Genomic DNA, 19,448 nt, shown 5'->3' with positions numbered 1-19,448 from the left:
ATATTGTGTTCCATTCAATTTACTCTTTAAATGTTCTTTACTTGGTTGCTTTGCAGAAACCCTGTAGACCAAACTGGCATTATATTTGACATTCTGAAATGATGGCTACGCCCCTGCTAGCATCATTGAGCGGCGGGACTCTGTTGTTTGCGGTGCTTTGTCTTGCCGCTGCGGTCTTTAACCCGAGTGTGTCGCTGGAGTCGTTAGCGTTTAGCGAGTGCGAATGTATCTGAACCCACTGGATATGAGGAAACGAGCTGGCTCTGTAATTGCTGTGCTACTGTCATCTTCCAGGGCTTTCTGTAGAGACTCTAATTTGTTTTTAAGTGCAGTGTGAGAATGTCAGCCTCAAGACAAATCTTTGCTGATACGAGCGTCTGAAATGTATGCCAATTTAGATGATGACAAGGCGCAGTAAATCCGAAAGCCGTTGTTTACACGGCGTCACACCAGAGATTTAGTCTCCCGATCTCTGCACTTTGAAGTGTTATTACCTCAGAAATCCCATTGTAGTAAATCAGATCAGAATAATTGGGAAAATAAATTTGCATAGAGTTGGAGTTTGAAGGAACAGGCATATCCCTTATTAGCATACAGGCAGATTCTGTTTGGATATGCTATAGAGAAAAAATACAATGTGCTTTTGTGCCTTTAAAGTATTCTTGTCCATTTCATTATTGAATACTAAAAATATATCATAATATATATTACATTCACACACATGATGTATATATATTACCCAAGAGTCAGTGTCTGTGGAGGGATTTTGCAGTGATTCTTTCTGCTTTTAAATACATACACCAGTAGGTGGCGCCAAGTGACTCTTTTTATAAATGAGTCATTTGAATCATTTATTCAAATCAATTTCACTGAAGACACTGATTCATTTGGAATCAAGTTGATGAGCCATTGAATCATTTATTTAATTGATTCATCCAAAAGCGTAATGTTCATTCAGGAACGAAACAGTCGACTGAGTCATTGAATCCTCTGTTCAACTGATTTGTTCAAATGCATCAATTAATTGAATCATTAGATTGTTCTTTCAACTGATTCATTGTGAGTTGTTATTGTTGTTATTGAACTGTTTAAAGCACTGGAAACCAAGCTGGTCTGAATATCAGTTGGTCGTTGTGTTTATTACATGCGCCCCCGTTCCTGACGAGTCCTAATTGTCGGGCATTTCTTAAGACCGCTTAATCGTGATTTCTAACGTTAATTAACAGAAATAAAATTCTGTAATGCATTTAAATATGTAACGTTTCGCCCCTCCAAATATAAGTTGAAATCATTGGAATATCACTGTTTATAGCCATTATACAATGAACTTGCTATGCTTCAATCAAGCGCGGATTTCTTTAGCTTAGAATCTCATTTAAGTGCTGTTGATTGGTCCTTGAGTTCATGTGTTTTGGCTATCATTCTCAACTCTGCAGAAGTTCGTTGTTAACAGAAACCTTTAAATTTAAAGGGGGTAATAAACTGAGAAACCAAAATCCCTTGATCTTTTGACATGAAAGAGGTCATTGTACTATAAAAAGATTTTCAGAACTGAAAACTTTCTTGTTAGTCTATAATCATATTACATTGAAGGCTTGTATTCTACTCTAGGATGTAATAGTGTCTAAACACGCCTCCGGGCAAGATCAACACCTGCCTATACATCACTGCCTGTTAAACCCCGCCCACCGATTCTACATAACTGCCTGTTAAACCCCGCCCACCGATTCTACATCACTGCCTGTTAAACCCCGCCCACCGATTCTACATAACTGCCTGTTAAACCCCGCCCACCGATTCTACATAACTGCCTGTTAAACCCCCGCCCACCGATTCTACATCACTGCCTGTTAAACCCCGCCCACCGATTCTACATCACTGCCTGTTAAACCCCGCCCACCCATTCTACATCACTGCCTGTTAAACCCCGCCCACCGATTCTACATCACTGCCTGTTAAACCCCGCCCACTGATTCTACATCACTGCCTGTTAAACCCCGCCCACCGATTCTACATCACTACCTGCTAAACCCCGCCCACCGATTCTACATCACTGCCTGTTAAACCCCGCCCACCGATTCTACATCACTGCCTGTTAAACCCCGCCCACCGATTCTACATCACTGCCTGTTAAACCCCGCCCACCGATTCTACATCACTACCTGGTAAATTTCGCCCACCAATTCTAAATGACTGCCTATTAAACCCCGCCCACCAATTCAACATCACTGCCTGTTTAGCTCCACCCACCAATTCTACATCACTGCCTGTTAAACCCCGCCCACTGATTCTACATCACTGCCTGTTAAACCCCGCCCATCAGTTCTACATCACTGCCTGTTTAGCACCACCCACAAATTCTACATCACTAGCTTTTAGCCCCGTCCACCGATTCTACGATACTACATTACATTACATTATTATTATTTTATTATTGTATATAATTTAACAGTTGCACTTTGTATTAATTTAATATAACAATGTTTTGATGTAATAAAAAATAATAATGCAGATTTGGCTGTGCTTATATATATATATAGTGTTGTGTTGGTAAGTGATCATTAAGGCCCAGAGTGTGTTGGTGTAGTTTATATTCCTGGAGCAGAGCTGCGGTCGGCTCTGAACAGCTCAGCATCCGTGAGCTGATGTAACGCCACACTTACAGTAACAATCAAGCACTTCCTGTTGCATCAGCATCATCAGGTGGAATATAGCACACTTTTCAGCAGTTTTGTTCCCATTAAAAAATAAAAATAAATAAAAGGGGTTACACAGGTTGTTAAGTTTAATTTAAGTGCATCCAAAAGCACACTTCAATTGTTGCTTCTCCAGGTGTGCAGATCATCATAAAAAAATGGTGTAGATTTACTCTGAAACTCAGAAACTGCTAGTAACTTTCACAAATAATCCCAAAGAAAATGCAAATAACAGACTGAACTAAACATTACATTTTGAAGCAGATAAACTAAAATTGTATTTTCATGTACTACAATTATCGTTGTATTATTGTATTTCATAGTTTATTTCATTACATTTTTTTTACATTATAGACGTTTGTAGAAAAGATGACCAATTTAAAAAATTAAATTTTTAGATAATTTAAGAGTTAATAAATTTGTATATAATGACAATTTATTTAATATATAAAAATTATAATATATATTGTATAAAATGTATAATATAATTTAAAAGTTATCTTTATCTAATAATTGCATTTTATATTTAGTATATGAAATATTAAATGTTTAATTAAAATAAAAATATATAGTATTTCTGGTAAAACATGCTTCAATAATCTTTCATTTACCAAAGGAAAAAAAAATTCCAAAAGGAATAAAAACCAGCTTTATCACACAAAAAAAAATAAAATAAAATAAAAATACTACTACTTTTAAAACAATAATAGCTCCAGAACTTGACTTCAATGTAAGAACTTCAGAATAATTGCTGCAGAAAGGACGGATGAGATACACGTGTGCATTACTCAAAAACCTCTCTAATGGCGAGCATCCATCTTTTTTCCATTTGTAAAAGTTCATATTGCGCTGACCTTCAGCAGATGAACGGATGAAGCAGAGAAATGGCTTCACTTTCATTTATTTATGTTTAATGTGTGGCTCAGGTCCGTCCAGGCACCGCCGCTCTGTTCTAAAGCACTTAAAGCCGAGCCGGATCCATCGAGTCGCTGCGCTGGTTTCCATTAAAGATACGATGGGCCCCGACAGACCCCTGAGACCCGAGAGGAAGCACAGATCGGTCCCCGACACACACACACACTGCTCTCAGCGTTCACAGATGGACGCATTAAAGCTCATATCAGAAGAGTTTTATCAGCGCTCGCTCGTCCAGGTGCATTGATCACGAATCCTGTAGCTTGTGCCAGGGCCAGAGCTTTGCCAGAATCTAAGTTTTAGAGCAATATTTCTATAATGTATGATAAAGTATGAGAGTGTTTTCAGTGTTACCCGAGCAGTTTTAACCCACATACACACTGATATTGCATCAGCGTCCCCTGACTGAATGTCATCATCACCAAAGCCGCTCTTAATGAAAGCTGAGGAGAGCGAGACGAGTGTTTGAGCCTGTGTCTGTCCCGAAGCCCGAGGCCATCAGTCGGTTCGGTTCGGCGTGACAGACGCTCTCAGGAGTGTCTCTGAGCGCTGCTGCTGTCTGCGGTTTAATACGATCAAAATGACCCGCTGAAGTCATGCCAGAAACACAGTCCTGGTGTCTAACCTGCTCTCGGTGCTTTCGCCTGATTTGATGAAGAGGGATAAACCAGGGCTTAAACTGAATAAAAACCTAAATAAAACTGAAATTGCGTTAGGGCTCAGTGTGACTGTGATTTAATGGAGTAAGTGCATGCAATGCATGATTTAGAATGAAGCGTGACTCTGTGTGCTTTTATGGGATTTAACATTTGAAAAATTAGGAAATTACAACAGGCATAATTGTTATTTGTAATATTTGTAGTAGTATTATAATTGATGAAATTACAATTGAAACTTATTTTGTTTAAGAATTGTCTTATGTAATAATAATAATAATGAAAGTTGTTAGTTATGTTGATGTGAATGCACAAAAGTTTCGGCTAAATTGTGCTGCTGTATTTATTTATTTATTTATTTTACTTTTATTTGGTAAAAAAAAAAAAATTGTCTTTTTATTTTATAATGAAATATAACAATGGAATTACAATAGTAATATTTCTTGTTTACTATTTTTATTTAGTAATAGTATTATTGTTAATAATATTAATAAATTAATTTGTTATAATTTGAATTCAATAATAAGATTATAATTAATTTTGTGAAGATTTGTTAAATTGTGCAGCTGGATTTATTTATTTTATTATTATTTTCTGTAAAGTAAAATTATTATCATTGTTATAATTTTTTTTTCTAATGATAATAATAATTTTTATTATTAGATTTTTTTTATCTTTCAATAGTAATATTTTTGTATATTATTTGTATTGATTGTTATTAATACAAATATTTAGTAACAATATGACAAAATAACAATGGCTAAATTGTACAGCTTTTTTTTTTTTTTACAGTTTGTTGTAAAATTCAATGATTTTTCCTCCTTAATGCTCTTTTATTTTATAGTGAAATATTACAATAGTAATGTTTCATATTCTGTTTAATGTTTTTATTGACAATTATAATACCTGTAATTAGTTAGATAGATTTACACTCACAATGCAATTTTAGCTAAATTGTGCCGTTTTTTTACAGAAAAATTCCAGTGTGATATATATTTTTTTTTTTTTTTTTTTTTTTTTTTTTTTTTACCTCTAAATCATGCAGCCATTAGATAAATACTGTGACGCGTGTCAGTGTGCAGCAGTGTGCTTGATTTCTACACCGATGCATCCAGTTTCTCCACACACAGACAGTAATTGTGTACTTGGTGAAGTGACGCAGACTTTAAAGAGCGACTGAGACTTGGGTCTGAAATGTGCTTTGTGTGTGTTCTGCTGAAGGAAACTGGCGAAGAAGCGTAAGGAGACGCTGAGCAGCACGAGGCAGGAGATGACGGTGATGGTGAACTCCATGGACAAGAGCTACGCTGAGCAGGGCACCAGCTGCGACGAGGCCATTTCATTCATGGACACACACAACCTGAACGGACGCTGTGAGTCTCTGAGCATCACACCACAGTGAACACTGTCTTCTGTACCGAGCAAACTCCACACATGTCAATACAAGTATCCTAAAGGGATTTAATGCATCTTATCTGTGACCCTAGCAATACACAACAATACACTGTATGGGTCAAAATTATACATTTCTCTTTTATGTCAAAAATCATTAGGATAACAAGTAAGTATAAGTATAAGTAAGTATAAGATTATGTTCCATGAAGATATTTTATGCGATTCCTACTGTAAATATATCAAAACTTAAATTTTGATTAGTAATATGCATTGCTAAAAACGTCATTTGAACAACTTTAAAGATGATTTTTCTCAATATTTAGATTATTTTGCTCCCTCAGATTCCAGATTTTCAAATAGTTGTATCTCAGACAAATATTGTCCTATTTATTTATTTTTTAAATGTAATAATTCCATTGTAATGCTTCAGTTAAATTGTACTAACAAAAGAGGATGTCTAATCAATTAAATTTATGAAACTTTAACCAATTCTAAATTAATTCAATAATTGTAGCTCATGATACATTTACATTTTTCGGAAATTTTGTTTTCTGTTTTAAAATTTTAAGTTTTAATTACATTTAATTCATAAAACTTTAACCATTTAACCACAATAATAGTGTCCTATGAATTTTTTGTATGTATTTATTTATGAATGATATTTGGATTCCATTTTAATGGTTTAATTGAGTTTTTGTAATCCAATCAATTAATTTCATAAGACTATAACAATAAAAAAAATTATTACAATTTTAATATTTACAAAACTTGATTTTTTTATTAAATTGTAATTTATTAATTAATTCCATCATTTATTTATTTATTTATTTTTCATTTATTCATTTATTTATGATGTTATACATATGTATAATCAAGAAAGTTTACTTATTTATTTAACAATTTAAATAATACTTTACAATGTAATCCCTTTATTTCTATTTGATTATTTTGGCAAGCAAAGTGCTGCAGAGACAGCAGAAAATAGCTGAACAATTGTTTGATATTGATTATGTAAAATGATTAGTAAACTGTACTATTCTTATTACTATTTCAAGAATTTTGACATTTTCATATTTATATTTTACAGTAGTAATATATTTATATCATAATGTTTTAAGACACTGTTCCTTTATCGCAAATCTATAAAGTGTTCATCCCTACTCCCAAATTTTGCAGAATTAAATCAAAAGTTAATTCCGTCCACATTTTCCACATCACCGGATTCATAAGGTGGTTATTATGATTGATTGAGACATGATTTACAGAGAGTCCCTCGGCCGTCCTGCTCACAGTGAAAGTGAAATACAGAGTACAACGACATCTTCTTTGGTCACGTGACAGTGTAGTTTAATATTGCATCCCTCAGCTTCTGTGACAGACGTGTGGCTCTGTGTGAAGTGGCCACAAACAGGGATGAATAAATAAAGATGGGCTCTTAACGTGACCTTCTCCTGCTGTCTGTGATTGACTGACACTTTAGCATTCTCATACTGACAGAACCAGCCTGTGGTCTGTAGTAAAACACGGCTGCTTTCTCCTCTTCATGAGTATGTTGAAATACTAAAAAAAAACAAAAACTAAAACATGTTACAACGCCATGAATAAAATCTATATAGATACATTGAAATAAAATTAAAAAACTACAAAATTACAAAAATGTAAATAAAAAAACAATAAATGTAAAAAAAAAAAAATTAAATCTCAGAATAGTCAGAAACTAAAATAACCAATGCTGAATAATCTAAAACTAAACACTATATTGACAGTACTAGTATTTTACAAAAATAAAAATCTATATAAAGGGATTAACAAACTTTAATAGTATATTAGCAGTAAACTAAAATAAGTAAAACTAAATCATCTAAAACTGAAAACTAAAACTTTGAAACTATATAGATATTTTTTTAAAGACAAAAATGCACAGAACAATTTTTAAAATGTTTACTAAATTTATTTTTTAATAACATATGATGAGAAAATCTGAATCTAAATATTAACAAAAGCTTTAAACGTATATCAGTAGTATACTAGAACAAAAAAAACTAAAACGTAAAAGCTATTTAGACATTTAAAAAAAACTACTTAACAAAAAACTAAATTGCTAAAACTTTGATTAAAATTCAAATGAAAAAAAAATGTATTAACGTAGAAAATAAATAAAATCTACTTCAAAATATTTACTAATTTTAAAAGTGTATCATTAGTCAGAAACTAAAATAACAAAATAATCTTTGACTAAACATTATATAGACATAAATTATACCTTAAATTATAAAAATTAAATCTAGATAACGGTTTTAACAAACTTTATAGTATATTAACAGTATACTAAAGTAACTAAAGCTAAATAATCTAAAACTTAAAACTAAAACGTCATAAAAACTATATTTATATATATTTTTTAAAGACAAAAATGCACAGTAAAATGTAAAAAAAAAAAAAGACAAAATCTAAATCAAAATGTTAACAATATTAACAACTAAAACTGAAAACTAAAGCTTTAAAGCTACAGTAATTAGAATGTAAAAATACATAATGACAAAAACATACAACAGAATTACTAACACTAACTAAATTAACATGAAAACAGAAAATTCACAATTTAATAGTATATCAATAGTATACAAAAATAACGCAAATTCAATATAACGGTCTAAAAATCTAAAACTGAAAGGTAATTAAAAAAACTATATAGACAATAAAAATGGCAAAATATTATATATAATTCAAAATATAAACAAAAAACACACATGCTGTTTATGAGACAGTTTTTAAGATTAACAACATCAAAATACAAATAAAACTCATTAAATAATTGTATAGTGACATGTTTGATTTATACAGAAATGTAAGTCACTGAAATGTTTGTCAGTGTTTTAAGAGTTCAGATGTATTCATCACGTCCTGCTTGCTTTTTCTTCTGAAAGCTGTCTCCTCGCCGTCGTCGTTCACCGTGAAGACTAACACACTGAGCACCGCTGTGCCAAACTCCTACTATCCAGGTAAAGCTCAGCGTTCCTCTGTTCTGCTGTGCTTTTGTCACGTCTGTTTCTGTGCTTTGCTCAGCTGAGCTTTAGAGACCACATGAAATCACACTGAGACTCCCTTCAACTCACATCTATAACTTTGAGCTCATCTGTATCCACTAAAGAGTACAGAAATACACTTTCAGAAGATAATATCCTTCAAAAGTTTGGGGTCAGTAAGATTAGATTTTTTGTTTTTAGGAAACTTTTACAAAAACATCAGTTTTATTTCTCGCAATAAAATAAACTGAATTAAAATATGCTAAATTAAAAATTTTAAAGCTTATTTTATTCCAAATATCATAAAAAACGTAAAATTACTAAACATAAAATAAACTCAACTGAATAAATATATATAAAAAATGATTCTATATATCCCTAAAAAAAAAGTAACTTGACATTTAATAAACTTCAACTAAAATATGCCAAACAAACTCAAATGAAAATGAAAACTTTAGTATTTGTTTCATTTAACTTGATGTACTAAAAAATGTAATACTAAATTAACAACAAAATTACTATAACTAAAATTAAAATAAACAAATATAATTTTGAATATTAAATATTATTTAAAACTATAATAATATATATTATATTATATATTCAATTTATAAAAAGAGATTGTAGGGACATTTATAATATTTCAAAAGATTTCTATTTCAAATAAATTCTGTCTTCAGAACCTGAAAAATAAAATGTATCACAATTTCCACAAAATGTTAAGCAGCACAACTGTGTTCAACATTGATATTAATCAGAAATGTTTCTTGAGTAGTAAATCATCATATTATTCTGATTTCTGAAGATCATGTGACACTGAAGACTGGAGGAATGATGCTGAAAATACAGCGGAGCATCACAGAAATACATTACACTTTAACACAGATTCACACAGAAAACAGCTGATTTACATTAGAATACTATTTCACAATTTTTGACAGCATTTTTGATTAAATAAATGCACGTAAAAAAAATTACTGACTCCAAACTTTGTTCTTTGGGCAAGGTTGCTAACCATTTCATGGGGTCTATGCATAACTAGTTATGTCTGTATAGCCACCTGTTTAACCTTCCTGACTAATGCAGTACTGACTTGATCTGGATCAGTGTGGACTGAACCGCTTTTCTCTTCTCTGTAAACCTCTGCACGTCTCTCGGCCGTGAGCAGATCCCTTCGTGCCGACCGCAATCTTAGGTGAGAAAACCTCTGCTTCTGTTTCCACACATGACGGCGTCCTGAGAACAGCTTGTTTGTGTTGACGAGAGACAGACAGGAAGTAGATCTGACGCTTCCTCACATTCATACCTGCCTGCTTTTCTCTTCTGTGTGAGACTTGAGGGTTTATTCCTCCCCGAGCCGAGGCTTCACCCCATCCCATCCGCATTCGGTGTCGTGCGTGTGACGTCACGTATGTCTATGACCTCTCATGTGCATGGACAGATAATGTGGACCGGATGAGGGGGGAGTGACAGTGTGGCACGAACGAATAAAGCGACCCATCTTCATTTCCATCAGTGTCTTCAGACGCACTCTTTAAGCTCACGATAGCATTTAAAACACACTTTGTCTTTAGAAAATCAATTGTGCACATGCCAGTTTTTAGAGCAGTACCCATTTTATTGCTAAACTATAAACTAAATACAGCTCCAAAACACTACACTGAATTATGTCTTGGGTTCAGTAAGTATTTTCCCCATTCATTCATCTGAAAGACAATAAAAATATAATTCTGAAAATTTACATTAAATATATTACATTTACTCAAATAAAATATATCTTTTATTGCAGTTATCAGAAAAAATCCTCAGTGTTATTTAAAGTAAAATAAACTTCTACTGAAGTATACTAAAATAAAAATTATTTTAGCTAGTCGCGACACATCTCCGATTAATTTTACTTGAAAACTGAAATGCAAGTGGATAATAAAGCAAATAAAAGACAAAACTAAAATTACTATGAAAACAGAAAATATTTTTATTCATCAATGAGGCATTAATTTTATCAAAAGTGGCATTTCTAATGTTACAAAAGGTTTCTCTTCGAATAAATGCTGTTCTTTTGAACTTCTATTAATCCGTGAATCCTGAAAAATAAAATGCATCACAGTTTTTGCTAAAATATTATGCAGCACAACTGTTTCAAACATTTAGTCATAAATAATTGTTAAAATGTTCAAAATGTAATATTTTATTGAGATCTGTGTGAGAAGAGGTTGAAATAATGTTACAATATCAATGTTGATTTGATTGGCAAAAACTAATATCTTCTACATCCATGATATTTGATTTGCTTGTAAACAATGAATGGTGGAAAAAAAAGTTTAGTGTTGGATGCTCAAAAAAGTGAGAACAAGTCTTAATCAATATTTATGTTTTATGTTTCACACTACTAGCTACTACTAAATATTGTAGAAACATAATTTTCTGTAAAGTTGCTTTGTAACGATTTGTTTTGTAAAAAGCGCTATACAGATAAACTTGAATTGAATTGAATTGAATTAAGAAGTTTTGTACAAAAAGTAAAATGTTGAAACAACGTTTCTGTATCAACACTTATTTGATTTGTAAAGATGAAACAAAATAATGTAAGTTGTTTTTTCAACGTAAAAAAGGGATAAACGTTTGTAAAAAGGTAAAATAAGTCAACACTGAAATTAAACTGAAACATAAATAAAAAAACTCAACCTTGATCCATGAATTTGATCTACCTGTGAATAACCTAAAGTTTGAAATGTGATTGAAATAATTTTAATTGATACTGTCAACGCTTACAACGTTCTAAAAAGTTTAACAAAATACTTAGAAATCAACAATAAAATGAATAATGTAAGATGTTGTTTTAACACTGAAAATTTGTTTAGATTTAAATGGTTGTGAAAAAACTCAACATTGAAACTTTAACAAGATCTGTAGGAAATCAACGTTGATCAATGACATTGAATAAATAATGTCAGAGTTGAAATAACGTAAGTGTTGTTTCAATGTTGCCAAAACATTCAAATTTTATCCAGATCTGTAAGAAAAGTAAGACGTGGAAACAATGTTGCGAGGTCATTGTTGATTTGATCGGCAAAATTCAACACTGAATCAATCATTGATTCAATCAATGTGGTTGAAATAAAGTCAGTTGTTATATCAGTGTTGAAAGTCATTGCCATTTAATGCAAATAATTTTAATGTTCAGTAAGATCAGTGTCATTTCGATTTGCAACATTGATACGAAATTCAACACTGATTCAATTCACCCATGAACAAGCGTTGAAATAATGCATGTTGTTGTTTCAACATTGAAAAACTATTATGTTTAATGTAAAAGCATTACCAAAGTACTTACAATTCTGAAATATTAACAAGATCTATATATGTATAGAAGTAAAACAGCATTGCTAGGAAATGCTTGATTTGATTCGCGAAAACAAAACAAAATTCAACACTGAATTAGCCTTGATCCATGACATTGAATAAGCATTGAACTGTGTTTAAAACTTCAACATTGAAATTTTAACAAGATCTGTAGAAAAAGTAAGACGTGGAAACAATGTTGTGAGGTCATTGTTGATTTGATCTGCAAAATTTAAACAAAGTTTAACACTGAATCAAAATTGAAATGGTGTTAAAATAAAGTCAGTTGTTATAACAAAGTGTAAAAACATTGGCATTTAATGCAAAAATGTTCAGTTAGATCAGTATCAATGCGATTTGCAACATTGATACAAAATTCACCACTGATTCAATTCACCCATGAACAAGCGTTGAAATAATTGAAAAACAATTGTTTAATGCAAAAACATTACCAAAGGAAACAACGAGTAAACATTGAACTGTGATCAAAACTTCAACATTGAAATTTTAACAAGATCTTCGGAAAAGTGCAACATTGAAACAACGTTGCAAGATCAATGTCATTACGATCTGCAAAACACTTGATCCATGATAATCTCTGACTCACGTAACCTCCCAGCTCTGTTTAGAAAGGTTTATCTCTTAACGTTGGAGGGTCTGAATGGGGTTTGTACTCGGAGAACCCGAGCGTCGAGCAGGTTCAGATTCGGCCTCGTCTCATTCCTTCATTTCGACACCTCAGACGGTTCAGAGGAAGTCAGTCAGAACCTCAGATACTCTCTGGACTTCATGTGTAGCTGCTCTTGCTTCAACTATCTTGTTGCTTACACCCTTTTTCCTCTCTCTTCCTGTTTTCTTTCTTCACGTTTAACCTATGTATCCTCTAAAAAAGTGCCCATTAATGGTAAGTTGCCAATCGGCCCTGTGTTTTTTTGGGGGTGACTGTCAGTGGGATCCGCTCCCCCCTCTCCCCTCAAACCGTGTCGCCTATCTCGCATGGCCTTGTGTCGCATTTCGCCTCCCATTAGCTAGCATGGCGTCACCCGTGACCGCCCTCTTCATACATACAGTACACCAGTGGCCAAAATCATCACAACACTAGTATTTCCAACAGCTAAAAAGGGTTTAAAACCATTTTAGCTGGTGGAAATACTACCGTTCTAATCATTTTGCCCAATGGTGACACCCTTCACTCACCTGCATCCTCAAATGTGCTTTCTTTTGGTTATTGGTTCCCAACCCTGTCGTGAAGGTGCCACATCCAGACATCACCATTTCACCATTCGTGCGACCTCATTTTGACATCGGATAGCCAGTTTCTTTAGCTAGAACAGACGGCTTGGTTTTGTTGGTTCTGTTTATGCACATGTTTGGACTCGACTCACCTGTTGTTCTGTGCTCATCTCTTCATGTAGTCGTCAACCTACTGCTCATCCAGTCCTTCGCCGTTTGCGTTTGCTGAGCGTTTCTCCCTTGCGTTTTTCCCGTCAGATGAAAACCACACCATGAACAGCGAGACCAGCAGCTTGGTTCAGTCGCACACTCACTCCTTCAAGAAGCGCGAGGCGGTGGACGTCCCATATCAGACGGGACAGCTTCATCCGGCCATCCGTGTGGCCGATCTCCTCCAGCACATCACGCAGATGAAGTGTGCCGAGGGTTACGGCTTCAAAGAGGAATACGAGGTGCGTCCTTTTGCTTATTTGTGACCCTGGAGTACAAAAACAGTCATACGGCTAAATAAATCATCTTTTCATTGATGTGTGGTTTGTTCGGAGAAGACAATATTTGTTTGAGATGCAACTATTTGAAAAATTGGAATCTGATGATGCAAATAATTTAAATATCAAGAAAATCATCTTTTAAAGTTGTTCGAATTAATTCTTAGCAATGCATATTACTAATCAAGAATTAAGTTTTGATATATTTACAGTAGAAAATTTACAAAATATTACTTGATATCCTAATGATTTTTGGCATAAAAGAGAAATGTATAATTGTGACTATTTCTACAAATATACCCAAGAGACTTAAGACTGTTTTTGTGCTGCATGGTCACAATTTGTCTTTAGTTTACTCTCAGTATCATTTGTTTCGTCACGTTTCTATGTCACTGCATGCATATTATTTTTTAAGGGTGGTAATTGAATATAATCACCACACTCATCCCAATGTCATTCCAAACTTCACGAAAGGAGATGTTAGACACGTTTTTTCAGAGACGTTTTGTTCAACATCTCTTTTTGAAAGTCATATAGGTTTGAAATGACAACTTATTCATTTTTCGCTCAACTGTTTTATTGATATTCCCTGCAAAAACCTTTTTGCTCAATGTTTTTGTCTTGTTTTTCAGTGCAATTATGTGAACTTGTTTTTTAATCGGAACATTAACTAAGTATCAAAGTGACTTACGGTATTAAGTCCTTAAAGAATTAAAGCTTCAAACAAGAAACAAATTGTATCAAGGGGAACAGAGAAATAAACTTTAAAGGGAATACGTTATTATTATTATTTATTGGACCCCTTTAGCCGATATTTTTCTTGATTTAAGCATGGACTTGAATCATTTTTTGTTGAAATGCAAAATAACTTATATTAAGTTATAAAAGTTATAAAATGTTTGTCTTATAAGTTTATGCTTAAAAAGAATTATTCATATGGAAAACAAAATGTATTTTATTATTCCATTGACAGATTTTTATTCTTGTTTTAATTGTAAACTTGTTTAATTTTAATTGTTCATATCTTAAATAATTTTGCACATAAAGTAAATGTATCTTAATTTAAATATATTTAAATAACGTTTTTGTCTTATTTTTATCTTTGAAATAAAATATTTTATTATTATTATTTTTATTTTTTTAATTAAGTGAATTTGTTCTTAAAACCAGAAAAATATCTGGCAAAGCTATCAGAAAAATAAACTTGATTTAAGGGAAAATTATTGATTTTCTTAACCCACTGACTTATTTTTTATTTTATTTTTTATTCATTTTTGTTTTATTTTATTTTGTATTAAGCATAAACTAATTTAATTTTAATGCATTTTTTTAATTAATATTTTAAGACTTAATATCTAATATCTAAATAATTTTGCTTCACAAGTAGAAGCATCTTGATTGAAGTATTTTCAGATAACATTTTTGTCTCGTCTTTCCAGTAAAAATTTCTAAACCAAGATACATTTACTTGTTTTCTATAAATTAAGTTAGTTTATGCTTAAAACAAGAGGAAAAAAATATCATTTTCTGACCCCATTAGCACATTTCTTTCTTATTTTAGAAATAAACTAAACAACACTTAATTTCTTAAATCATTTTGCATAAGTAAATGTGTCTTGATTTAAGAACACTTAAGTATTTGCCTTGTTTTTCAGTACAAACATCTAAATATACTTAAATCAAGATACATTTACTTGAGATGCAAATTATTATTAGAATGATTAAATACGGTCTCATTTTCTGAAAATAAATTTGTGAAGCGAGATGTTGCTTAATACAGTAAAAATTGATACATTCATGTTTTAATTACCCCATTGGTAGATATTTCTTAAGCATAAACTCACTTAAATGTCATAATTTATAAGTCATTATCCTTCTGAAGTAAATACATCCTAAAGGTCTAAGATTGTGTAGATATTTACGCTGGAAAACAAGACAGAAATACTGAGAAAGATCATTGTTTGCAGTGTTATCTCCATGAGCTCATGTCATCACCAAACCACTGTTGAATCCTGTTAAATGCACAAGCTTTAGCTCTCGCCTTCACACACACACACACACACGAGCTGTTTGTGAATGTCTAAAGCGCCTGAGACTCGAGTTGCAGCTGTGTTTGTGCATCCTCTCACTGTAACCTCACAGCTTTATCCTTCACATCTCAATGAAATGAATATTTCAGCCCAGACCGCGGTTGGGTTGCGAGCCGCCCCGAGGGCTCGATTCATTATGGATAAAGATTGTTTTTAGAGTTCAGGTAGACGTGGAGTTCAGCTCTCACTCCTCCATCTGAAAGTTGCTTGTCTTTACTGTGTTTTTCTCCTCCATGTTGAATAGTGGATTGAGATGACCAACACTAAAGTATTCCCTTATCTTTCCTTTTGCTTCGTGTTATTCCGTACATTAACTTTGGAAAAGATAAACGAGGTAAGCAGCCCTTTTTGGATGTGTGTAAGATGTTTTAGTTTTGTTGGATCCCGATTGTCCTGTAGTTTCATCCGTCTTACCTTAGCAACTGTTGCCGCCCGCCGTATTATCAGACAGGATGTTGTTCTTTTTCTAATGTGAGGTTCTGTGTTTTTTAATGAGTTGCGTAAAAGTGCAAAAAATGTATGCATCTTTAAATAATCTCGGGTCATTCATGTGTAATTTTTACTGTAAAAAAAAGTGTTTGGTCAGAGTTGATATAGAAAGAATAAAAGCAAAACTATACGATTTTTTTTTTTTACTTCAAATAAAAAAAAGTTAAATACAGCTGTCAAAACAACATATTTTCGAGGCGCTCCTCTTCTTATTTTTTAGTAACTAAAACTAAAAAACTTTATAAAATACTCACATTTTTTTTGTCTTGCAACTCACTTTCACCAGAATTAGCATTCTGAATTTTAGAATTGTTATTTTTGTTCATTTCTAATTTTTTTCTATATTAATTTGAATTTTAAATTGAATTTTTATTATTTTTGATTGAAGAATATTTTTTATTTTTATCAACATTTATTATTTTCAGAGATATACAATCAGAATTTCAAGATATAAACTTTTTTTATGAGAATAAAAGTCAGAATTGAGATATAAAAAATGTCAAAATTGTGAGATTTATATTTTTTATTTTTTATTCCATGGCTGAACTGTGAGATAAAATTACACTATTACCTTTTTATTTTTATTACAGGGTGGAAATTATCTTCCATATTATTTAATAAATAGTAATATAAAAAGTAATACATTACAAAAAACAACAAATTACTTAAACTTTAACTAAAAATGAAAACAGAGCATCAATTAAATTAAAACTGATTCTGATTCACAACTTTTTCAGTTTTAAATCATGGTACATTATAACTATTTCTTAAGAGAAACTGTGTCATATTTCAAATTACTATTATTATTTTGTTTTGTTATCGCACAGCAGAAACAAGCTTCTATAATATTTAAAAAATAATAAAAATGTCAAATAAGTTCTAAAATAAAATCTGATTTCACAAATTCTTTGGTTTTTAAATCTTATGACACAATTTAACTATTTCTTTAGATAGAAACCGGGTCAAGGTTCAGTTTCTTTGCATCTTTTATAAATGTATATTTATAGTATCAGAATCCAACATTTGAGCACCTGGTGTCTTGAGACTGTCTTGAGGAAGTTTATTTGTGAATAAAATAATTCAGAAGATTCCGGACCACACTGCTTTTGCTTTCCTAGTCGCTGTCAGACGTCACAGAGGAGCAGAGCATGCTGGGATGCATAACAATAAAGAGCAGCAGGGAACCGACAGCATGCATTATTAAGCTGGCCTGATGCTTGTTTTATTCATGCTTGTTTTGACATCTTTCAGAGAGTGTGTGTTATTCGGCATCAAATTCATTTCATGACTCTGTTTATTAGATTTGATTCCACCTCCTGCTTTTATCCTCAGTTAATGTCATCGTTCGAGGCGCTCCTCTCGTTCTGGACCAATCCAGATCCGGTGTTTAGCATCGCCACTGTTTTGGCTCATGATTCCAGTCTTGCGTCTGATTGGCTGTGGTTTTGAGGCTCAGCCAATCAGAGCGAGTGGCCTTGAGGGACAGAAACAGCCTGGAGCTTCCTGCCAGCCATTTCTCCATCCGCTCCACTCCAGTCTGCTCTGAAGCTCATTTATTCAGAACCACATTCTTATATTTCAAAAGATTATTTTCCCATCAAGCAAAGTCTGAAAACCATTATTCTCTCCTGCTTCACTTCAGCGACTCTTAAAGAGACAGTTCACCTGAGATTAGACGTATTGTCATCTCGTGTTGTTTTAGTGTCGCTGAAAAACTTTTTATATTTTAAATTTTTTTAATATTTTCTGTTTTTATAAAAAAATGTGTTGAAATGTAGTAATTTTACATTTTTGTTATCTCTATATTTATTATCTTTTTTAAGTGTTTAAAATCAATTTTAAATATAAATGGTTTGTTATTAGGTTAAATTAAATAAAAATGAGAAATGTTGCCTTTGAAATTAGCTAGAATAGAAATGTAATATATATATATATATATATATATATATATATATATATATATATTTAGAATAAAATAAAAAAAGTTTTTTTGCCCTTGCTTTGTATTAGTAGTTTTTTTTTTTTTGTCTATACTTTATCAATTTTAGGTTTATTTTTAGTTATTGTAGTACTTCAACTCAAACCAAATGAAAATGAGAAATGTTGGTTTGGCAACTAGCCAATAAAATATATATTTTTAAATAATTTTAGGTAATGGAAATAACAAAAATAATAAGAAAAATATTTTTTTATTTAATTTATTTCGTTTAATGTTTATGTTCATTGTATTTGTATTCAGTTTTTATATTTATATATTTGTTTTTTATATTTAATGTATTTCTATATTTATATTTATTTAATAATTTTTTTTTATTTTAATTAAAACTAAATTAATTTATTTCAGTTTTAGTTTTTTATCGTTTGACTCGTCCTAATGTCGTTCTGAATCATTAACCCTTTGGATAATCACAAATTAAGTTATTTTTAATGAATCCTGAGAGTTTTCTCTTCCTTCACCGAAAGGAAACCAAAACCTAAAATATCCAAAAAGATCATAAATGTGTCACGAAACCAATCCATGTGAATAGAGCACTTTAATTCATAGACACAATTATTTTATATGATGAACAGATAGTATTTGTCTTTTTATTTACATCTAAACAATGATCTTAACCACTCAAAGTTCATTACAAATATCTTCATTTGTGTTTTAAAGATTGACAGTTTTCTGGTTTGATTCTGAAGGAGTTTACACAGTTTTCCTGCGTGTCTTGTTTTTATACACCAGTAAAAGCACTCCGAAGCGCTGTCAGTGTTTGTTTGACAGAAGCTTCTTGGCTGTGTAAACACTCTCGGAGGCGCGTGTGTGTGTGTGTGTGTGTGTGTGTGTGTGTGTGTGTGAGACTCGGTTGTCATGATTCTCCCGCTGCGCTGGCGTTGGACTCCTGCATCTCATTATCTGAGAGGTGTTTGTCAGTGGCTCGTACTCTCGTCTCGTCTCGTTTCGCTGAATAACAAACTGAAAAACAAAACCTCGCTTCAGGAGGAAACTAACAGAGAAGCAGCGTCACCCTTCATTAAACTGTCTCTCATGTCTCTTTAAGTGCTTTAAATACATCTGCATTCATGATGTTTACAAAACTATACACAAGTCAACATTTCATCTAAGTTTCCATGA

General features: G+C 32.2%; 1 protein-coding gene across 7 annotated transcripts in view; it reads left to right on the top strand.

Moving 5' to 3' along the window:
* Positions 1-5,449: 5,449 nt before the first annotated feature.
* The window catches only part of LOC113090430 (receptor-type tyrosine-protein phosphatase mu-like), a 25,347-nt gene continuing 11,348 nt past the window's right edge, over positions 5,450-19,448 (top strand). The window contains exons 1-6 of one of the 7 annotated variants that reach the window (XM_026256249.1): positions 5,451-5,640; positions 8,590-8,664; positions 9,857-9,883; positions 12,923-12,934; positions 13,522-13,715; positions 16,167-16,175. In XM_026256249.1, coding sequence (XP_026112034.1) covers positions 5,538-5,640; positions 8,590-8,664; positions 9,857-9,883; positions 12,923-12,934; positions 13,522-13,715; positions 16,167-16,175 — 420 coding nt within the window. In that variant the 5' untranslated portion in view covers positions 5,451-5,537. Of the gene's footprint in view, positions 5,641-8,589; positions 8,665-9,856; positions 9,884-12,922; positions 12,935-13,521; positions 13,716-16,166; positions 16,176-19,448 lie in introns of all 7 variants that reach the window. The other 6 variants (XM_026256253.1, XM_026256251.1, XM_026256250.1 and 3 more) reach the window with 6 other exon arrangements.

Source organism: Carassius auratus, unplaced genomic scaffold (assembly GCF_003368295.1).
Source record: "Carassius auratus strain Wakin unplaced genomic scaffold, ASM336829v1 scaf_tig00055041, whole genome shotgun sequence".
In the NCBI taxonomy this organism is placed as follows: Eukaryota; Metazoa; Chordata; class Actinopteri; order Cypriniformes; family Cyprinidae; genus Carassius; species Carassius auratus.
This window is presented reverse-complemented; position numbering and strand designations above follow the sequence as displayed.